The 24,118-nt window shown below is 43.1% G+C and overlaps 1 protein-coding gene across 1 annotated transcript in view; it reads right to left on the bottom strand.

Moving 5' to 3' along the window:
- The window catches only part of LOC119858417, a 42,386-nt gene extending 20,854 nt beyond the window's left edge, over positions 1-21,532 (bottom strand). The window contains exons 1-7 of the mRNA XM_043518638.1: positions 21,430-21,532; positions 19,983-20,169; positions 17,292-17,383; positions 16,121-16,353; positions 5,156-5,392; positions 4,115-4,160; positions 2,339-2,578 (exon numbers count right to left, since the gene is read on the bottom strand). Of these exons, the coding sequence (XP_043374573.1) occupies positions 2,339-2,578; positions 4,115-4,160; positions 5,156-5,392; positions 16,121-16,353; positions 17,292-17,383; positions 19,983-20,169; positions 21,430-21,532 (1,138 nt within the window). The remainder of the gene's footprint in view (positions 1-2,338; positions 2,579-4,114; positions 4,161-5,155; positions 5,393-16,120; positions 16,354-17,291; positions 17,384-19,982; positions 20,170-21,429) is intronic.
- Positions 21,533-24,118: the final 2,586 nt, after the last annotated feature.

Genomic DNA, 24,118 nt, shown 5'->3' with positions numbered 1-24,118 from the left:
GGAGACACAAACCCTTGGTTGAGAAACACTGGGCATCAGTTGAGGAAAGAATGAAAAACTCCTCTGGTGAAACTGTGCTACAGAAAAGTTAAACTAGGTTTCCAAAAGGAGTTTGCCAACAGTCAAAGTGTGTCATCTCCAAGAAAGTCTCATGTTTTCCTCAAATAACCCATTTCCTTCAGAATATCCCACTTGATACATATAATCTAACCGTGAAAGCATGTCCAAAAGGCTAGTTAACATTCAAGGAGTAGCTATGTTCCAAGATCCTATACCTTTGGTGCACAAGAATATGAAACTTTTTCAGGAAGGAATAACTGGATATCTCAAGGAATTTATTCTGATCTAAAACAATGACCTAGAACTGAAGCTCTGAATCCCATTACAAAGTCAAAGATCCAATGGCCAGACCCAGTAGTCAAAGCCTTACCATTAGGCTGGTAATTCAATGACCTAGGTAAAATGAGTCTCTCATCACTTAGTCCTCTTTCTGCTGCATAAACTAGCACCTTTTTAAACAGTCTTACTAGAGAGACCAAGGCTTGTATAAATATGGAGTCTAAAACACTCCTCTCTCTGATGGAGATTTGCCCTCAGGAAATGGACTGAGGCACTAAGGCAGGACAGCGGAAGGAGTTTTATTGCCACTGCTTGCACTCCAGCTGTTCTGCATAAGAACCAAATTTGTGTTGCAATGCTGCAAATGTACTTTTCACAACCAATTTTCATTTTAGAAGGAAAATTTCTACTTCAACTAATACACCACAGAAAAACTGACCTAGATCCTCCCTGCAGTAGCATACAGTCTATTACAATATCCGTTTACACAAATATTAGAATACTGGCCCAGATGGCAGTACCCCACTTTCCTGAACGAAGTTACATCTTTGATGATATCGAAGAATCCGATGTAGCGGAAGGGTTGGATGTACTTTCACAAGAGGAATTATAAAATGAGTGATACTTCATCTCTTTTCTCATTAAAACTCTATTTCCAATTGTCTATGTTTCCTTTATGAATATAGTTTAGCTTTATCATATTTGCAAATGTCTTTGGAGAGGAATTGAATTTTAGGTCCTATTTTAGTAATAAAAACACAAAATGTAAGTGGTTTGTAGAAGATTTCACCTATTGTTTGGGATTTTACTTGTGATGTATGTCAGTATTGTGTACTTATATCTGACCTCTATGCTTTTCACTCATGCATGTTTTGAGGAACTATGGCCAATGTTTTCAAAAGTGACAATTGATGATTTTGGATGGCTCTAAAAAGATCGGCACCCAAAAATTAACAGGCCAGATTTTCAGAATGTGCTGGCTACCCTGGCCACTGAAAATCAGGACCTTTCAATGGGTCCCAAATTGGGCACCTAAAGTCAGGCAGTCCTGAAAATCTTGTTTTTTAGTATGTTTATGTCTGGCATATCCCTCAAAGTTACATGTAACTAGCTGACCCCCTTAAAAATCTCAGGCATGATCAGCATTGCTTCTCTTCGGCCCTTTCCCTAGCTCCTCTCCTTGCTTTCTGCCCTGCGAACAAATCATTCCTCAATGACGGCTACTCTACAATGCAGCGAGTGGAAGTAAAGTCACACAGACAATGCCTGCAGCCTTTTCATAGGCAAAATCCTCATTGAGGCTAATGGATTCTGAACAACGACTGAAGCCTTTGGCCCACAATTATTAGATATACAGGAGACAGATTCATGCCATAAAAAAAATTACCCTACGCACCCATGACGTGTTTGTGGCCGTATGATTGGTTGTGTGCGCGAAAGGAGAAGCTGTAGTTGGGATATGTATTAACAGGTGCATTGGCTGTGTCTGGCTGTTCTTTATTAGCAAGTCTTAAGTGCCTTAGCTGCCACATGATATAACATATGGAACAACTCTTTTTCTGGCTGATTGATGTATATTATATAGCACTTATTAATAAAAGATTGCTATTCTCTGTGCCCGTCAGTCATGGCTTATTGTATGCTGTTTTTCCTTCAGGTACCCTGGATAAAGAGTTTTATACACAGTAATTTGCTTTCCTGGTTGCGCATACTCTGTGAGGTAACATAAGCAGGCAATGTGACATTGGTTATTGCTTGCTGAGGCAGTGCTAAGATGCTGCGTGAGGCAATCACTCTCGGCAACTGTGGCATGTGTGTGCTATTTGGAAATTCTTTGCTTTGCTGTTTGACTTATTGTGCATCAAAACTCGATGCAAGATGTTCTTCAACAAGCCACCAGCTACGAAAGTTTAAAATAACAAAGCACACAGACATTACAGGGATAAGCACTGTAGAAGTGCATGTATGAGAGCAATCAGAGAATTAGTACACTGCTTACCTTTCAGGCTGAGCTCTTCTGCTACCACTTCCGCCTTTGCAAGTACCAGATCAACAATGGCTACCTTAGCACCTGCTTCCCCCAGTGCATGAGCAAAGGCTCTTCCTATCCCCTGGCCTCCACCTGTTACATAGGCCACTTTGCCATCCAAACGCAAGCGATCAAGGATGTGACATCTGTTATAGCCCCAAAAGACATCATCTTTCACCAGTTCTTTCTGTAGCAAAACACCACAATGCACTGAAGGTCAAAATTCAGTTATGTTAAACCCATTAGCCTCCCCCCACACACACACACAAATTATAGAATCATAGAAAATTAGGGTTCGAAGAGACTTTAGGAGGTCATCTAGTCCAATCCCCTGCTCAAGGCAGGACCAACCCCAACTAAATCATCCCACCCAGGGCTTTGTCAAGCCGGGCCTTAAAAACCTCTAAGAATGAAGATTCCACCACCTCCCTAGGTAACCCATTCCAGTGCTTCACCACCCTCCTAGTGAAATAGTGTTTCCTATTATCCAACCTAGACCTCCTCCATAGCAACTTGAGACCATTACTCCTTGTTCTGTCATCTGCCACCACTGAGAACAGCCTAGCTCCATCCTCTTTGGAACCCCCTTCAGATAGTTGAAGGCTGCTATCAAATCCCCCCTCACTCTTCTCTTCTGCAGACTAAATAAGCCCAGTTCCCTCAGCCTCTCCTCATTAGTCATGTGCCCCAACCCCATAATCATTTTCATTGCCCTCCGCTGGTCTCTCTCCAATTTGTCCACATCCTTTCTGTAGTGGGGGGGCCCCAAAACTGGATGCAATACTCCAGGTTTGGCCTCACCAGTGCCAAATAGAGGGGAATAATCACCTCCCTCGATCTGCTGGCAATGATCCTACTAATGCAGCCCAATATGCAGTCAGCCTCCTTGGCAACAAGGGCACACTTCTCACGTGTGTTAGGGTGTGGGGTAGAATGTGTTGGGAGCTGTTCCTTCCTGCCCCATTACTTTGGTGCAAAAGGTAGGATTGAAATCAGGCTGCCCAGTTCAGTGAAGTCCAAATGCCAGCAGAGCTATCAGCTCCAGAGGGGGTATGGAGGGGCAAGGCAATGGGGTAGAATGGCTCTGCTGCTGAAAATTTCACTGGATGCTCTAGTCACATAAGTGTAGCATAGCGCACTTCACAGTGAATTCCCTTGCATGCCCAGGCGTCATTGTGAATGTCAAAGGCATAACACCTCCAAAGGCACAATGTACCTTCAACCCCTCCACTACAAGTATGTCTGTGGCTGGCCTGTGCAAGCTGAATTGAGCTCTTGGCTGGGGCTCAGGCTGGGGAGCTGTTTAACTGCAGTGTAGATGTTCAGGCTCGGGATGGAGCTGTAGGACCTGCAAGGTGGGAGGCTTTTATCCAGGGAACAGTGGGGGAGGGAAACTAGGTGCATATTGCATAAAGTAGACATAAAGGGGTAGGGTAGGAGGGGGGAAATGGCAAGCTGGCTGCCCCACCGCACATTATAATTTATGACATGCCTCACTCCGATACTGGTTTCTTTTAATATTCTTACTCTTTAGGCAATTACTGGGGAAAGTGATGCATGCAGGATACAGTCTTCAAATGAGATTGCCTCTCTAATGCATAACGTGAAAACAAAGGGTGATATCCTGGCCCCAGTGAAATCAATGTGAATTTTTCCACTGACTTCAGCGGGGCCAGGATTTCACCTATACTGCTTATGGAGAGAAAATACACACCTTTGATTCAATCACCTTATCTGCGTGTGCACGGCTCCTTCGGATGACACTCATTCCGCCTTGCACAGGTAAAATAACCTGGAAAAACACAAGTGTCCAAATCAATACTGAACCATTTTGACTTCAGGGCACACCACATTGGGCCTGAGCCAAGGCCCATTGAACTATGTGGCAAAGTCTCCATGGACTTTACTGGGTTTGGGCTAGGCCCATGCTGGGTATTATGGTGGCTCTCTCTTTGCATGTTGCTCCCTGCAATGAAAGTCCCATCCTATCCCAGTATGAAAGTCCTCCATCTTACCTCATGTTCCCATTCAAGACTCACTATTTTCACAAATGCTAGATCAATAAAAATGCCATTTTGTCTTCCAGTTTTATAAACAAGACATAGCCTCTGGGACTTCCAGTACATCTGATTTTGATTGTTGAATGAGATTTTATGTTCTTTGGGACTTGTAGATTACTCTTGGAGCTTAATAATAATGAGTGAATATTCTCTGGACAATCTTACCTAATACTGTTTGTGTACTTCGGTATATAAATTACATTTTATGCTCCACCAGTATGATTTGCAGGCCTGAACTAGTGACCTGGTGCCATTGTCTAGATGGCAACCATACCTTAGTGAAAATAACAGCATCTTGTAGACCGAACGCCACTGTCCAAACACAAGAAAACAAGATGTGCAGGCTAGGTACCAGGGTGACTTAGTGATTAAGAGTAGGTGTCAGGGCCTGGATAGTTAAAGTGTCAAATACCCTCTTCTGCAATTGAAGGCAACTATTTCTGATGACACAATAGAGCATGATGATGCACAGTATGAACCATTTGGATCTAGTAAATCAGGCTTAGTGTTCCACTGGGTGAATAATATAATGACTCCTTTTTGGTTCTCTTGCATACCTTGCTGGAACTGAGCAAAGTAAGTTTTATAGCGTGGCCACTACTGTAGGGAATAGACAGCAAGAGTGAGACAGCCTACTTCCAGGACTCTTAAAAAATAATATTGCTGAAGCAATTTCATAGATGCTTACAATACCAATATAACCCTGAACTAATTGTATAGCACTAACCTGCTCAACGCGAGGATCTGAATTAATTATATTATTTAATTTTCTGACAGCTAATATATTTTCATCAGATATGTTCTCCAGGTAGACTTGTCCTTTCATGAGAGTATTCTCCACACAGATCACTCCATCCATTCTCAGCAAGTGGTTATCCATGACAAAATTGTAGTCATTAATGGCATTTCTTTGATCAGCATCAATAAAAACTATATCAAAGTGTTCGTCCACAGCCACTAACTCCTGGAGAAAAATAAATGATGTCAAAGGAAAAAAGTACTGTTTCCATGCAGGTGGAGGGTCTTGGAACCAACCTCCATATGAAACACATGAAAAACGCCTAATGGAAAACACTATTTTAAAGTAATTTTCCTAATCAAAGGTCATTTCTGCTGGAAAGCAACTTTTTGATTTATAGCAAGCAAGGTAGAACTGGTTGAGATGTTTCTGTATACAGGTTGCCTTGGCTATCTACATACTACTGTATCTATCCACAGAGAAGTCAAGCCCTTTAAATTCCTCCTACCAGTGCCAGTGCCCACATCTGTGTGAGCAACTGAACCCACAGTGTTTTAATACATCATAAAGCACCACATTGCCAGCTTGTTGATGGGTGCTTGTGGTACAAGTCAGAGGAAATACAAATCAAGATCTCTTGCATTGGCTCAGACACACATCTGTACCTCTTCACTGTGGGGTGTGCCTGCATTTATATTCAATATATTTTAAAAAGCTACATGTAGCAGGCAATATATGATGGAATTTTCACACATGCTCAGAGTTGACTTAACTCTATTGAAGTCAATGGGAGTTTTACTATGGACTTCATTGGCAGCAGAGTTAGGCCAATGCTGAATGTAGCAATACACAAAGAAAATATTTTTGAAGAGAATTAAAAAAAAACAAAACAAAAAAAACCTCATGAAACAAAGGCTCAAAGGTAGTGAGGAGTCTACCACAACACATCCAAGTGCCCAAGTCTACAACTCCTGATTAACATCTGAACAATGCCATTCTCCTGGGTGTGACCCTTGCTCGTTCTCTCTATAATATAGTCATACTTATGCACTCGCTATCTGTGTTTTGGTAAATGGACAGGTTAGGACAGAGATGGGCAAACTATGGCCCACAGGCCACATCAAGCCTGCGGGACCATCCTGCCTGGCCCTTGAGCTCCTAGCCGGGGAGGCTAGCCCCTGGCCCCTCCCCCACAGCCACACAGGCAGTGGGGCTGCAAGCTCCTGCTGCTCTGAGCAGCATGGTAAGGGGGTGGTGGCGGCGCGTGGTGGTGAAAAAATTGGTAGGGCGTCCAAGGGGGCAGTCAGGGGACAGGGAGCAGTTGGATGGGGCAGAGGTTCTGGGGCGGTCAGGGTTCGGAGAACACGGGGGATTGGATAGGGCGTGGGAGTCCCGGTGAGGGGCAGTCAGGGGACAAGGAGCAGGGGTGTTGGATGGGTCAGGGTTCTGAGGAGGAGGGAAGTGGAAGGGGGTGGAGAGGGGGAAGGGGCCAGGCTGTTTGGGGAGGCACTGCTTTCCCTACCCAGCCCTCCATACAGTTTTGCACCCTGATGTGGCCCTCGGGCCAAAAAGTTTGCCCACCCCTGGGTTAAGAGATTGCTGCTGGGACACCACGTCTTTTGTTAGCAAACTTGGCCTATGTTACTGGCTTGGTGGTTTATGAGATTAGCAGACTCTCTCAAGTCTAGCTCCTGGTGAGTTTGTGGACCTCTCACAGAAACGTCCACCATTAGTGGAACTAATTGGCACCCTTATTGGCATTGTAGCAAACGGGACAAGAAACTGAATGAATTCCTGAATGAATCAATCACCCTGTAGAGCCGATACATCCAGAACAGCACTGAGGGCCATGGGTGGGGAAGTTCAGAGAGCTCGCACTGCCGCAGCCGGTTGGGTGGATAAACATAAGCTTTCATACTCCAGGACTGTCAATGCAGCACTTTTCACTAACCCTAAGGACTAGATCACGGCATTCCCACAGGCCCAGAGTAAGGGGACATGTGCATTGTGCTGTCCCAGAAGTAGACCAGGGACCAAATTATGACAGAGTCACAATTCAGTCCCTACTGCATCCTTTGCCTGAGCTCAGCTGCAAGGACCGAGGCGCGGTAAAGGGGTGGCAGAGTGAAAGCTTCACCCACTCCTGCTCGAGCCTGCCCAGTCCCTGCCCACCTATATGGGAAAGGCTGTAATGGCTGTCAGGAGCTCCCCTCCCTTGCTCGTTATGGCGCATGGCAAAGGTAGCCCACATAGGTGAGTTAGGGGGCATCTCACACCCCATTAATCTTCTGCACAGTTTGTCCCAGGGGTCATGATTTAACCCTCTACGCACATTAAAATGCATCCAATGAAGTGAGCTGTAGCTCACGAAAGCTTATGCTCAAATAAATTTGTTAGTCTCTAAGGTGCCACAAGTACTCCTTTTCTTTTTGCGAATACAGACTAACACAGCTGCTACTCTGAAACCTGTCATTAAAATATAGTTAGGGAAGTTCCTTCTTTCCTGTGCCAGTGATTATTTTGTACGTGTCTATCATGCATGTTCTTATTTGACTCCTCTCTACACTAAGCAGACCTAACCCTTTTCAATCTGTCTCCATATGGAAGTATCTCTGGACCACTTCTATTTCTACTCTTTATCTTTTTTGAGATGTTTTGACCAGAGCTGAATCCAATATGCAAGGTGAGGGCATACAACTGATTTATACAATAGCACTATAATACCTTTAACATTATTTTCTATCCTTTTCTTCAGACATCCTACCATTTTATTTTGCTCACCACTGTACACCGAGCCGATGTTTGCACTGAGCTCTCCACAAGACCCCTGGCTTTTTTCTTGAGTATATTCAGTTATTTGTGGAAAGCAACAATGTGCGAGAGTAGTTAAAATTATTTGTTCTAATGTGCATCACCCTGCACATGTGAACAATAGATTTCATCTGCCATCATGTTGTTCAGGTACCTAACTCTGGTAGGTCCCCCTGGACTTAGGCATAATCTTCTCTACTCTTGACTAACCTAAATAATTTTGAGTCATCTGCAAAATGTTGCTACCTCACGGTTTATTCTTGTTTCCAGATTATTAATGCACAGTCACCTCACTGTTCAACTTTATCCCACATTGCACACTGACCATTTATTCCTAGCTCTTTGTTTCTTTCTCCTAGCCAGATTCTGATCCAGGACATGTCTCTCACCCATGACTCTCAGTTTCTTTTATAGCATCTCTAATGGTTTTTTTGGAATGGGGTAGTGACCATGCTACCATGGAGCCTAGAGGAAGTTCAAAGGCGCAGTGTAATGGCCCTTGCCTCTAGTAGCTCCCTGAGAGCTACACAGGTCTTGGGAGATTTCTGGGTGTAGGAAAGAACCCTCTCTCACTTCCAAGGGTGAGCAAATCCCACTGCTTCCCACCAGAAGAACTGGGAGGAATTGCAGAGGGTACAATAACCTGAACAACACGACACAACTTTTGTTGCTCTGGGTTACAGTAGAGACACCTATACATATAGAATGTAAGAGATTCAAATCCTCAGGACCGGATGGCACACATCTAAAAGTGAAGAAGAAATTTAAGAATGAAGCAGCTGAATTGCTACCCAAAATATGCAATCTCATTAAAATAAGTGATGGTTCTAGAGGATACTGATGCTGATTATGATGTATAATGGTGTTGATTGGTGACCAAGTGGGTGGCCTTATAGATTACTTGTGTGTGCTGACTGATGCCCTCTCTGCCCAGAAAGCTGCTCTGGGACATTCAGAATTCAATCTGGGGCCATTTTATCTCCAGCTGCATGTGTTTCAAAAATGCAACATTTCACCCATCTACCTAGAGCAGATTTAAATTCTTTTAAGCCTTGGTGTTTAGAGTAAAAGGAGACGACTGACATTTCCCTGGACTGATTGTTTCTACCCCATTAAATCTTAACAGCACTTTTCATCTCCAGCTTTTTCTCTGTCATGTTAAGACTTTGGGCAAAATGAGGAAGAGCGATATCCTGTGATGTATGAAAGAAAGAGTTAACCTTAGTAACAAATGACTTTGGAGTATGAAGTATCATCTTATCCTCCTGGAATATGTAGTAAGGTTCATGTCTTCTAACAGAGGTTTCAGAAACTCTTCTAAAAAAGTGATTTGGACCATCAAGCATGTATTTATGGTGAGAAAATATGGGAAATTAGATAACTCCAATGCAGATGGATGAGTTATGAAAGCTGAATGCACAGTGGTCTGGAAGATAAGCCTGATTGTTAGTATGGATAGACATACTACTGTAAGGCACTTAGATAGCACTGGGAGGTCTACCAGAGACATGCATGAGCCTATATTTATGACACTGTTTACTGTTGAGATATAAGATATCAGATGTAATTGCAGGAGATCTTAAGACCAAATCTAGGCTATTTCTAATAAATCCAGCAGATCTGGGTCATCTGGTTTCCTGGAGCTGATCTTGTTATCTCAACACTAGTAAGAGACTTTGTCTACACTCCTACGTAGGTCAAAGTGGTGGAAGGTCTGTGGGAGTCTAGGAAGGTCACTGTTGTTTTGGGAAAGTATCTCAATTTGTTTAGGCTTGTTACTCAGTAGCCAAGCAGTCAGGTTCAGGTAATCTGGGTAGGGAAGGAGGAGCAATCCTTGGAATAAGAGTTTGCTGGGAGGATGGACTGGAGGTCTCTTGAAAATTCTACTAGGTCTGAGAAGCATAGCCAGTTTGGGTTGACTAGAATAACCATTGTTTCCTTCTTCTTGATTTTTCAAATTATCCTTCTTCATACAGGAGGAAGACATGCAGAAGTGGATTTGGCCCTCTCTGAGCCAGAGCATCTGTTCCCAATGATTTCTGGTCTGCTTCCCTAGTGAAGAAAAAGCTTTTTTGGCATGATTTGACTGAAATAGATCTACCTGGGGATTGCCTACCGCCCTGGATATCAACAAGATTTCCTCATGATTCAGACACCAGTCTGAGATCGTTACCCACTGACAATTTACCTGTTTTTGTGATCCCTTTTATGTGGAATGACATGCTGGAACAGCTTAGGTCATTTAGGTCACCAGCTTAGGGACAGGTATAGTTATTCTCTCTCATGTCTTTAGTCCAGAGGAATCCATGAAATTCCTTCATGCTCAGCATTCCCTATAGTGTAATCTCTGTGCATGAGATCAGAAGACACAAGAGCTGGCAATAGAGATACATGGACAACACTCACTTTTGTGTCACCTTGATTCTGTGCCTGGATTTCAGTGATCACTTTTTGCCTGGGGAGACTGTGGCCCTGCTGGTCTCTAATGAAGCTTTGGAGAGGAGAGAGGATGCAGAGGCCTCAACAAGCCATCCGGTCTTTCATCCCCTTACACTGGCAGAGTGAGGTCCTATGGGCAAGGAGCAGTTTTGGCTAAGATTCCATGAAAGGCACCACTTAGCCATTGCCTTGCTCTATTTGGGCAGGATTTAAACAGAGAGAAAGAGCTTAGTGTGAGCTCTGTTTGGGGAGCAATGCACAAAAAATATTGGTACTGTAAGGGAGTGGATGGGATCGGAGGGGGGAATTCTTTTCGCTACTATCCCCAGAAGTACCTTTAAAATATGGGATTGCAACAGGTAGAGGGGGAGCACTGGACCACTGCTCTGATTGAATGGCCAGAGACGAGCAGCTGGCCCATGGGTAGAAGGGTTGTGGTCCAACCCAGGACCCCTTGGGCAGTCTGACCTGTCTTTACTATTTGCAGGAAGAGAGGTGCAGCCCAAGTATCCTGGACTGGGTGAGAGGCTGAGATCCAGAAAGAAATCATCTGTCTGCAAAAACATTCTGCTGAAACCCACTTGGGAACAATTTCTGTGCAATCCCCATCCCTTCGCTACAGAAGCATCAAGACAAATTGTCTTAATCCAGGGTTAGCTTGGCTGCCTGCATTTATTGTTTTTTCTTACTGTAAATAACTATTTTTTTTAAAAAAATCACAGAACCATGTAGTGTATTAAAAGTATGCCAGAAGACAACGTTTTAAAGAGCATAAAACTATTGCTAGTTACAGCAAAAAAAAAAAACCCAAAAAAACTAGAGACAAGACACTCTGAGTGAGCAAATAAATGAATCTTCCGTCAAATCTTATTTAAAACCTGATGTAGTGTTGATTGGAACCACCACTCACACCAGGTACCTCCAGACTCACTCAGCAGAATGACTGTCCAGTTTCTTTTGATATAGTCAGTATATTCTAATAAAGATAAACTCCAAACTCATTACCTTTGATACACCTTGTTCTTGACCTAAATGTAATAGTAATTTTTCCTTTGGGTACATAATATACATGAAAAAGTTCAACTTCCTTTTAAAACACCATTAGAATATTTTACTGGATGTGGACATTCACTCTGGTTACTCCTAAATGCTATTCTATTGAGTACAGTTTATATTCACTGGCAAAGCTAAATCTCAGGGGAAGCTAGAGAGGGAATGCAATTTCTAGTAATAACAGCTCACAACAGTGAATACTATCCACTTATCCCCACAATTTCCAGCTATTTTGGACTCCTTTCTGAATTAACCTTTCATATCAAAAGGAGCAATTCTGCACACTAGAGACTCCGACACAATTTCATGCATAATTTATTCACTCAGTTCAACATTAAACGCAGAGTCCTTGACTTTGTCAAGGTGGATTCTGCTGGCAGACTTCACAAGCAGCAAAACAGGAGAAATGAGATCTGCAACTCAGCCTATTCACCTATTCTTGCTTGTAAAGGGGGGCGGGAGGTAGAAAAAGCCCTATATGGTTGCACAATGCCCTGAAGTCAGCACAATCTTCTGCAAGCACATTAATTTTTTCCTGTTGTATTTTAGACTTTGAAATGGACATAACAAAAACAACAAACCTGAATCATTTCCCCTGCACTTTGCATTCACGTTGGGCCCGATCCTGCATTCTTTGTTCAACAAAAACTCCCCCCACAAGTCAATGGGAGTTTTGTATGCAGGACTGGGCTCATTTGGTACAACCCTTGCATGGGTGTGAAGGCATGTTATTCAGATAGAATACTACACATTGGAGTATTTTTGAAAGGGCTTAGTTTGGAAAGGATTCTGGAGTGTCAGTGTGAGCACCAGAAGTCTAAACACAGAAAAGGGAAGCTTCCATGCTTATTTTAAAAGAGTTTAAATTCTATATTTTGGTCATTCATCTGTACCAAATTCAGGACACAAGAGGTTATTTTTTCATGCAAGCAAGTGGACTAAGAACACCTCATGCTAGGCTGCCACTGCCCTTTGCTGCCTATTTTCATTTGCACGAAAGCAGGTTTGAACCAAATATTCAAATGTGAAAAGTCTATTGCATTATTAATTATTATTATACAGTATGCCTCTTCCATAGACGGATTTGTATATGCCAACTACCTGCAGGAGGTAGGTCACTATACACCTGGTGAATCCCTTCAGAAGTGGTAGCTACATTTCTAGGAAAGATTTTACTGCATTGCACATAAAGAGCTGCAGGTGAGGAGAAGTTGCCCAAATGCATTAACACACAGGCAGTTTTTCACCATAAGCAGCATATCTATTTTAGGCCCCAATCCAGCAAAGCCCTTAAGCATGTGCTTAACTCTAAGCATATGAGTACACCCATTAACTTCAATGGGAGTATATGCTAATCTAAATACCGTACAACCTGGTAGTGTTCTGAGGCATGGATGGAATACACAGTGCTCAGAAAATATGCCAGGCAGTCCTATTAAAGATAACTTTGGCATGCATGATGTATCTTCCCAGTGTTGTGAACGCTGCATGCCACCAGAGTTGATTTCTATCTGCAGTGCTAAACAAAACAAAGCCATGCAATAGGATGTGCAGAGCAGGTAATGTTTGACAAAGGGACTAAGAAACTTGCTGTGTTTATACGTCTAAGTCACTAGAGGGAGAGCTGCACGGGGGTATATATGTATCCTCTGTGCTCTGCTGCTATGCTTCATGGAAGCTACATCACGGCCACAGAGAGGGCTCTGGGAATGGGGTGAATTAGGAAAGCTGTGGAAGCATGTCCAGTAGATAAGATCTATATGGATCAAATTTTCTGTGGGCACAATTGCAGAACTACGGGCCACAGTAACGCTCAAGGAGAGTTTTTGTTGCCACTCTATGACTTGGGGGTCAGGACAATTCTGTTTCCCATGACCCTGTGGAGCACCGTGAAGAAAAGTAATTTATTGGGGCTCTGCCATGGAAGAGAACATTTGGGCTGAGCTTTCATCTCTTCATAAGTTTAAGACCAGAAGGGACCATTACATCATCTAGTGTCTGACCTCCCACATATCAAGACATTACATTTCACCCAGAGAACCTTATGCTGAGTCCAATGACTTGTTAAACTAAAGCTCTCAGGAGACTAATCTATTATGTGCTACCAGCAGAGGACAGGAGAGAGACTTAGGCACCGATGTCACCAGAAGGGAACTGGTTAAGTGGCATATGTCCTGATGATCCTACCAGACAACCCATGCTCCATTCTCCAGAGGGAAACAGAGAACTTCCAGTGTTGTCAGCCTATCTGACCCACAGGAAAATTTCTGGTGGTCAGTTAGACCCTAAGCACATGAGCATGACACATCAATCAGGCACCTAAGATAGGGAATTCTCCATACCATCTCAGAGCACCAGTCCACCACAACTATCTCTAGCTGTAAGGTTAGAAGGAAGCAGCTAACACACATGTCCCATTGAGCACCTGTGTAAGATACACAGATATCTGACCACTTCAATAGAATACTATAACTAAAAACATCTTTTGGCTCTAAGAAATCAACTTGAGCTGCATACAGACATTTTCAGCTCTCGTTTTTACACGTTTACCTAAAAATATCACTGGGATTTTCACAGCTGCCTAATGGGGGTTAGAAGCACAACTCATCAATTTCAAAGGTAATTGTGCACCTAAACCCACCCCCTGTTCTTTATAAAATGTAACATCTTTTCCATGAAAAAATATGTTATTGTCATTCCTGCTGAAACTTAAACGGGTTTTTTTTTCTCCATGTACATAAGACTATAAGAATGACCATCTAGCCCAGTATCCTGTCTTCCAACAGTGGCTAATGCCAGGTGCTTGAGAGGAAAAGAACAGAACAGGTCAATTATCATATGATCCATCTTCTGTCATCCAGTCAGAGGTTTTGGGACACCAGAGCATGGTGCTGCATCCCTGACCATTTTGGCTAATAGACATCGATTGACCTCTCCCCCCATGATCTTATCTAATTCTTTTTTTAATCCAGTATTGTTTTGGCCTTCACATCTCCTGGCAATGAGTTCCAGAGGTTGTAGTTAATTTAACAAAATTCCAATCTCCTAAAACAGTGATCCTGCTCCTGTTGAAGCCAATGGCAAATCATCCATTGACTTCAATGGTGCAGGGTCAGGCGCTAATACAGTAATTCTTCAATCTTTTCATAAGAAGGAATCCACAGCCATGAGGCAATAAGCACCTCCAACCAAATACCGAACACCTTCAACTCCCACTAGCTTAAATGGGAGTTCAAGGCACTGAGCCTCTTGCAGGATTGTGCTTGGAATGTTCTTTTGGTGGTTGCTGATAAGAAGCAACAGGAAGATATAAAATCATGTTTCAAGGATTTAATTTTCATGTCTTGGCTCCCATTCTGGTCCCTTCTTTAATCTCTACACAGCAGGTACCCCGCCTGCCTCTATATATTTTAATTCAGTCACAGTAAGTCAGTTGCACAGAATGAGCACTAGAGAGCAACAGCAATTCAATTAATTTCACACTCACTGCAGGGAGCAAGGATTTTAAACACCACTCGTTGCAGCTGATCTGTATCGTTTTGTGTTCAGGATGCATGCCAAAGGTCTGTTTCTTTCCTATCCAAATGCATAGGTCACAAAAGCCAGAAGTCAAAAAGCTCCTGGCCATTCAATTTTAGAAATGCATACAGTCCCTGCTAATGCAAATAATGTTACAGCTGAGCCCACACTTTAAACGGACATCATGTTCAGTCTCAAATTCATTGGCATTAGTACTAGAAATGTCCCTTGCTTAATGATGCCTACCATGAGTGATCAGCAGAAACAGAACCCTCAACCTTCAAAATCAAATGTTTGGGTAGCTACTTCAGATAAACTTCAGATAAAGGAGTGCCTCCATTAGCAGGTATCAGTGGTAGGCTTTACTCTTCTATGGGACCAGCCAATGGACCAGATAAACCAAATCTAACTACCGTGCTACATAATGCTTTGGAAGTGGAAAATTTTTTTCCTGATTCTCTGATTGCGTCATCAGTAGGAATATATCTAGAGAGTATCACCAAAGCAAAGACCTCTACCACTTCAGCTGCAGAACTTGGTCCATCTTTTGTAAATTGTACCAGATGGCTAGTCTCTGTGGGGTCAGTCACAGAGGGCCACGTGTATACTTTACCCATGTGTTGCTTTGGGAATCATAGGCTCTGATCCAAAATCCACTGAAGTTAGTGGAAAAGCTTCAATTGACTTTGATGGTTGTGATCCAAAGTCCACTGAATTTAGAAATGAATCATTTTCCTGATTTAAAAGTTTCAACCCTTCTAAATAGGGAACAGAAACAATACCGTGTGATTTAGCAGTCCAGTCACACACCACGAATAACAAATAGCCCCAAATAAATAGTTGAAATGAACAGTTCATGAAAAATCAACGCACTGAACTTTTTTTTTTTGCATATTTGCAAATGGCAAAGAAATCAGGATAAATCAGCAAACAACCTGTGAACAGGAAATAGAACTACATTTATTTGCAACCAATACCATCACCAGCTCTAAAAATGAATGTCCCCTTCCTTAAGATTGCAACCACTTTGGGCAGGGAAATGTCTTTTTGTTCTGTGTTTGTACAGAACCTAGCACAATGGGGCTCCTAGATGCTACGGTAATACAAATAATGAATAGTAAGTGAGTTTACCTCCAGAGTGTCTCCTGTTGGTCCCACTTTCACACTTATCTGTTTGACATGAGATGAGTAATCAGACGCTTCTTGGCTTTTCACTCCAAGATATGGCTCTGTTGCACATGCAGTTATTTTTCCATCATCTGGCAAAGCCTCCGCCATAGCAAGGATACTGCAACCTTTAAGCCTGCCAATTAATAAAATCCTCTTGGCTCCAACCATATGAACAAACATCCTGAGAACTTGGCCTATTCAAAGAATATAACAAACTGTTAAAAATAACCATATTAAAGACAATACACTGTACATTGTTCACAATGAAAATTAAATCTAACTTCTAAGTGATCTTTTTTTTTAAATCACATCTTAAAACACTTTAGAATAGGGGTTTAAACAACAGAATCTGACAGCATCTCATCAAAAATGCTGCTAACGACAACAGAATAAAGGTATTGGTTTTAAGTGTAGAATCTTTATCATCAATGCTGGTATTGTTTAAGTGCTTGTTAAATAGTGCTTGAAATATTGCATATTTTAACATTCCCCCCAGAAGAAAATGGCTTTAAGATGTCTTCTGTATTCTTTCTGGGACCAGGTTAAAAAAAATCACATTACCTTGCATTTGCTCTTAGAGTCATTATCCCCAGACAGCACCATCATTTAAGAAATTTATCATCAGCACTGTCCTTTGAACAATGTATTAGTGTAATACATTACAAGAGTGCTTCACTGCAATGATGTATCACAGTAAAGATGGCAACATCTGGGAAGAATGAGTCCCGGAATAGATTTAGTGCAATAGCTTTGCACATGAACACAACCCCAAGTGTCGTTAGTTTGGAAAGGACCAATACTTGCCCCACTGCAAGCACACTTAAACAACCTCTGCCATCCTGCCATTTAAAAAAAAATTGCCCTTCACCCCATTAATCCGATCTCTTTATTGTTTGTGAAAGAGGCAGAGCAGGTTTGCAAATTGGATTTTCAAGAAAAATGAAGAATTCAACCTGAGAAAAACCTCTCATTTAAATTCTTTTTGTCCCAAACACTTTCATGTTGTCTGCCCGCACCCATCAAACCCTCTCTCTGGATGCATGGGATATTGTGGGATGAGCATCATGGTCTTACTGGTATCTGGCATTCAAAGTTTGTAGCATTTAATTGTGACTCGGACTGATGGACTTGCCTTTTAGATAGCTAGAGGCACACTCTTTATGAGGCTTAACTTTTGTTTCAACTCCTGCGACGTTCAGTTGCCAGCCTTCAAGTGAGGCTGTTCTAAAAAGGAAACAATCAGCTGAATGTTATTGTCTTGTACAAAATCTGCAAATTCCCCCACATACACCATGGCACGCCCACAAATAGTGGAATGATATGCAAGAACATTGGGGCCCGGAAGAACCACTGGTACCCTGAACGACAAGGGTCCCCAGAGGGCTCTGAAGCAGGCAAGCAGCATCACAAGAAGAATAGACTGGTCTGCTGTGGTAAGTTCCAGAGCCTCCTATGCTCCACAAGTCACAGAATTCATGGGAGTCAATTTAGCTCTAGGACAGCAGTAACTCCCTGGGCATCAGGTAGGCTGTGGTCATGGTTTATATAAAACAGAACAGTTGTAAAGGAAAGGAGATCCTTCAATGAGAGCTGATGTGTGGCAACTCCCCAGCTGTTCTTGGTATATTATCTCTGTGACCTCCACTGAACACTGCTTTTCTGGGCTGGCAACTCCAAAACGGAGCTACTGCCTTCAGAAGACTCAATTTCTTGGAGATGGAGCTCATTTAACCTCCTCCCTGTAGCCCGGGAAGAACCCACTGAACATCAGGAGACTCCCTGATGATGATCTTGGGAGTCGCCAGGCATTATTCCACAGAGCCCAGCTACAATACAGTGTATGCCAATCAGACAGGTCTAAATACGGGTATGTCTACACAGCAATTTAACACCATGGCCTGGGTCAGATGATTTGGGCTCGTGGGGCTCAGGCTACGGGGCTGTAAAACTGCTAGGTGGAGATTCAGGTTTGGGCCGGCATCTGAGCTCTGGGACCCCAGGAGTAGGGAAGCTCTGCTTTGGAAAGAAGACAGCATGGGATATCGAAGCAGGCCAGAGCCACCAGGAAGGCGAGATTCCCCCATCTGAAGAGAATAGCCACCACAGCCGTCAATCCCAGGAGGCTCGTGACGCTTCTGCAGGCCAGAATTTTACGCCATGGAAGCTATTTTTACTTTCCTCCCCCCACCAACCTTCAGTAAAATGAGAAAGAATTCATAACCCATATCAGACACACTCAGATAATCCAAGCCTTGAAGAGCTGAACATTTCCTATAACCTCTTTTCTGCCCCTCACAATGCTTTAACAACTTTAATAAGATAATGTATAGCTATTATCATACAGCTAGCGCAAGTCAAACAACTATCAGCTATTATTTCAGCAACAGAACTAATGCTCAGCATTCCCGTAATCCACAGACTGGAACAGTTTACACATTGTCAATTTTAGAAATAACTGGCTTTTCCCACAGATCAGAATTTACGCTGATAGATGGGAACTGTTTAGCAGACCCTTTACACCCCAGTAATATGCCGCAGCGCAAAGAGGAATAATGAGGGTATCAACTGGACTTCTGAATTAATGATACCTAAAATTAGCTTAATTAATTAGCTCAGTTACAAAATAATTTAGTTAGCAGCATAATTAATATTTGTAAAGCACTTTTGAGATAAAAGCTCTACTGCATACAAAGGCTATTATTATTGGGCTGAAACCTCAGGCCCCTAATGTGTTTTATAGAGAAAGTTGAGCTGTGTTTACTCTTAACTAGAAGAAGCAAATAGAGAACAGCATTTTAAAAAAAAGCAACAGCTGCATTTGAGCAGGATCTCCAAGGTTGCAGACTGTTAAAAACACAGCTTGTTCTTATTATTAGTGGCTAAATCCTGACATTCTTTCTGAGGCCTCGATCCTGCAATAAGCTCCACATGGGGGTCGGGGGGGAGGGGGAAGAGCCCTGTGCCTGGACAGAGCCCCAGGGAAGTCCATGTGAAGGTCAAGGCAGAACTTGGGCCTTAGCTATCAACCAATTGTTTTACCAAGTCCTTACTCAGACAAACTCCCTGGTTTTACAGGAACAGAGAAGAATCAAGCCCCTTCTTTCTTGGCTCTCCTAAAACCAGTCCAAAAAGAAAAATCATTGCACTGAGAAAATCATTGCACTTTAAATGAGTGCTAAACAAGAAGAAAACTGTTAAACGGTATGCATATGGTGAATCTACCAACGGGAGCGGTGGATTTCCATCTCTTGAAGTCTTCAAATCAAGACTGGATGCCTTTCTGAAAGATATGCTTTAGTCAAACACAAAGTCTTAGGGCTCAATATGGGTAACTGGATCATATTCTATGGCTTGTGTTATACACAAGGTCTATTCTATTCAGGTTGTTGGAACGTTCAACATCACAGTATCTGAGCGTCTACCACTAGTGCATTAAGGAACAGGACTAACATCTGTCTTATGTTTTTTCTCTCATCTTCTCCTCAGTGGGTGAAGTGTGTGCAATGGAGTGTTTTGGTTTGGATTTTTTAATGATTATATTTTAAATATATAACGTATAACAGACATGTAGCAATGTGTGTGTGTTTGCATGCACACACCCCCATAGAGGTACATTGCTTTGTGTTTGGGTTAGAGAAGGCAAGGTAAAAGAAATGTGCCTTGCACTTTACAGTGGAAGGAAGTGAGGTTGTCGTTCCTGCAGGAGCTCATTCCACAGTCTTGGAGCAGCCCTGAGATTATGGTCCCTTAGGCCCTTAAAATTTACAGCTTTAGGGATCAGACCGCGAGAAAAATGCACAAGGTAACAAATAAATCTCATTACTTCTTTGCAGTTGACATTGCGTCCAGGTAAGGGTCCAGGCCAACAGCAATATCCAGAGCTTTCTGTAAATAATGCTTTAGCTGTTCAGGAACACAAGAGTCACCGTGAGCTATTTCTCTAGCTTTCCTAAGGTTCTCAGCAATAAGCCCCATTGGTGTTTCTGAAAAAGAAAACAAAAAAGGAAGTACTTTTCAAATTGAACATGGCAGTACCCGGTACAACGATTTTGTGACTGCTCAGGGTTTAATAGTTGTCCAGTGGAAAATAAAAACTTTTCTGTTTTTAAAAGCTGAAAACCAAATTTTGTTTTTTGACAAAATGAAAACAAAATAAAACAATTCCATCAAAAATCCAAACTAAGTAAAAAAAAATCCAGACATTTTAATTGAAAATACATAGAATTTTTCAACTTTTTTTGTAGACATCAAGAGCTTCTGCTCCAAAACACGCAAGCCCTCTCACCTGACTTGAAGGAAAATCTCCATTAACTGTAGAAACAGCCACTAAAGGGCATTTGATGTGCACATAACCCACTGATGAATGTGTGTTACAGGATCCTTTCTGTGCTTGATTTACAGGGGCAGAGTCTGTTATAGTCCCAGCAAGGAAGCCTCAGCTTTTCAGTTTATGCTTCTAGCTCCAGCAATCCTGGTTCAATCCCTGTGTGTCTGCCAAGATGGAGTTGTCTGTCTCGCGTGGGCGCACACACGCACACGCACACACAGAGACATTCTGTTTGGTACAGGCCAGTGGTATGCACGCACACAGTATTACACATTCCACCAGTCAGACAAAGTTTGTCTTAAAGTACCTGGGTGTTTAAAATGAACATGCTGGCGCTGGTCATTAGCGATGCTCAGGAATTTTTGACAAAACAGTTTTTTTTGGAAAGAAGAGACTGACTTTGCAGTTTGGTGCTCCGGGCACTCTTGTGGAAAGTGGGAGAATCAGATTAAAGTCCCTGCTCCAAATTAGGAAGAGTGGGGACTTTGACCTGGATGTCCCCTCCACCTCCCATACCACATGGCAGCCTTAAGCACAGGGCTGTTGGCTTCTCTGGGGTCTCCCTTTCTCTGCGTTGGATTCTGTGACAATTTTTGAAAGGTCTTTGGTTTGTCTCGCTGACAAATGGGAAAAACTTCTGAAATCTCAAATATTTTCACAGGTTGGGAAAACCCTTTCTTGCCCAGCTCCTGTTGTCACTAAACTATACTATATTCAGCTACCGGCACAAAAATCAGCACCTTCTGCTTCAAAAACACTTGAGCTAAAGCAACTGCACTATTAAGCAGTGTAGTATTAGGACTTCTATCCACAGCAGTAAGTCATCAGCAGGGACTGAACATGGAGGTTCTGATTTCCAAAGACTCTCAAACCTCTCTACGTGATCAAGGAGTATGGCTGCACTGCATCTGGGAGTGAGCCTCCCAGGCTGGGTTCCGCTGACTTGTGCGGTCTCGAGCGAACACACTAAATATAGCTGTGTAGCCCTCGCTGCTCAGACTGGAGCTCGGGCTTTCAAGCCCAGGGCAGGGTGGCGGCGGGGCCATTGAGAGTCCAAGCCGCAATGTCAAAGCGATGTAGACACAGCTATTAGTAGTGCACTGGCTAGAGCCCTGTTAAGACAACTCTGTGGGCCTGGCTGGGAGGCTTGCCCTCAGATGCAGCATAGAGGTGCCCAAGGAGACAAAAAGCCACTCCCCCATCTTTTTCATGGACCAGTCATAGGTGGTTACTCTGTGGGTGCTCCGGAGCTGTAGTGCCCACGGGGAAAAAATAGTGGTGCTCAGCACCCACCAGTCATAGCTGTTCGGCTGCTTGGGGAGGAGCTTGGGGGAGGGTGGAGACCTCAGGGAGGGGGCAGAATGGGGGCAGGAAGAGGCGGAGTGAAGGCAGGGCCTTAGGGAGGAGCACCCCTATGGAAAAGTAAAAGTCGGCACCTACGGAACCAGCCACTATCTGATGTGATGCTTGCCGTGACATTTCTTCAGGTAGAGAGAAGTGGTCTCACACACACTCACACTGAGCCAATCCTGCACAGATCATAGAGCGTTTCCAATAGCAGCTCTCTCAAGGTGCCTAGTTGCAAAGTCTTAGCTTGGGACATTCGTGCTTTTTTGCACAGATTCTTACTTACAGCTTTTAGCACCACACAGTGAAAATCAAATGACAGGGGATATGGGGAGAGGGGGACATGGCAACACTCCATAACACAGCATTACAATCCAGTATAACAATAGATTCACTTTAGCAGAATTCTTCCAATCTCCATTTGTCAAAACGCGTGTTATGCTGTGAAGGGATCTGATGACAGCAATTTCAGGGCAGGACAAATCAAGCTGTTTTTAACACAAGAGGGGGTGGAGTTGTTTTCTCAAGGGCAACGTTTTATTCTCTCTGTGATAGAAAAGCTGCTAAAGAACATCACAGCAGCAAGAAGGACCAAAGGGTCATGGCCTTGGTTCCCAAAGGCCTGATCAGCAGCACAATCTGTAGGGAGTCTGGGCCTGATGGCCACACACACACACACCCATAGTACTCTTGGGGGCGGAGAGTGGCTTCCTCAACAGCAAAGAGTGCTGGGAGGTCTGTAATGGAACTGCAACTATATGGCCCCACTAGCTGACTTACAAACCGTGCCTGAGCCAAGGCTGAGGGCAAGGTGCAACAGCCGGCCAGCTGGTCACAAAATGACCTGGCAGCAGGATTCCATCTCCCCCGATTAGGGTGACCAGAGGGCAAGTGTTAAAAATCGGGACCGGGTGTGGGGGTAATAGGTGTCTATTTAAGAAAAAGCCCCCAAAATCGGGACTGTCCCTATAAAATCGGGACATCTGGTCACCCTACCCCAGATGACTGAAGAGTGTTCATACGAACAGCTCAAAGGCAAGTCCCCATGCACGACCTCGCTTCCTGTCAGGAGCACCAGGTGGGCAGAGCAGGTCGGGGCATGGGGGAGCCCATTTTTCCAGCCCCCCCAATTGGCCGGGACCCCTGGGCACAGGCCTTGTTGGCCTACTTGCTAATTTACCACTGCCAAGGCTGATTTGTTCCAGTACCGTTTCTGTAGCTGTCACAGTAGGCAGATGTGGATAATCTGACCCCACATTAGATCTCATCCTGATTTCCAATAGTCAGAGACTGGCTTAAGCCCTGAAGCATGAGGCTTAATATCCCTTGCAAAAATGTTTATCGTTAATTTTGATAACTCTGCATCTCCACAGAAATATCTAATCCCTTTTTGAATCTTACTAAATTCTCAACCCCAACAACTTCTGGTGGGAATGAGTTCCCTCATCCAATTACATGTTTGGTGACAGTATTTCCTCATATTAGTTTTGAATTTGCCACCTTTTAATTTATTATGTAATTAAATTATGTTCTTGTATTGCAAGAGAAGGAGAAAAGAAGCTCTGATCTATCTTTTGCAGAGCGTTTATTATTCACTCTGAACAAGCAAAGGTTTTATTGATAATGCAGGAAAAGAAAAGGATTTGCCTCCAGTCTTTGAGTTTTAAAATCAGTGAGTTACATTAGTTTGAGTAACAGACAAAGATTCAGTTAATTCTCCAGAACATTTGCCTGCTAATCAAAAGAGATTTTGTAACTAAGCCCCACCTTTATTATAACACCTCAGGTGCCAGGAATTGTGAAAGGAAGAGAAACAGTGAGAGCTACGTGCCAACATCAAGTATATAAACATTACACAATCACCCCAGGAAGTGCTGCACCTATTAATGATACCCTGGCCCAAGAGCAGGGTCAGAATTGCTTTAGTTTATGCAAGCCCCAGACAAGTCCAATCAGGACATAATTCACGGCTAGCGCCCTATCAAATGCTACATACTACCCTGAACTTTTTAAATTACATTTCTACTCTGCATAATCTAGGTACGTGGTAAGAAATCATTTGAGCAGCTGCTCCTCTCCTTTGCTGCTTTGGGGAAGGACCTGGTTTTTTTTTGATTGCTTGTTTGTATAGCACAAAGCACAATGAGACTATTTGGCTATATTTTCTTTTTTCTTCCCTAAGTTTCTCTTGAAGATCCCTCACCCCACCCCTTCTCCTTTCGACACCTGTCCTCCTCCTCTTCACCCCATTCTCCTCTTTCTACCTTTCCTGCACCATCCCCAGC

Source organism: Dermochelys coriacea, chromosome 7 (genome assembly GCF_009764565.3).
Source record: "Dermochelys coriacea isolate rDerCor1 chromosome 7, rDerCor1.pri.v4, whole genome shotgun sequence".
NCBI classification, from domain to species: domain Eukaryota; kingdom Metazoa; phylum Chordata; order Testudines; family Dermochelyidae; genus Dermochelys; species Dermochelys coriacea.
The sequence above is the reverse complement of the archived record's forward strand: the minus strand, read 5'-3'. Positions and strand labels throughout refer to the sequence as shown.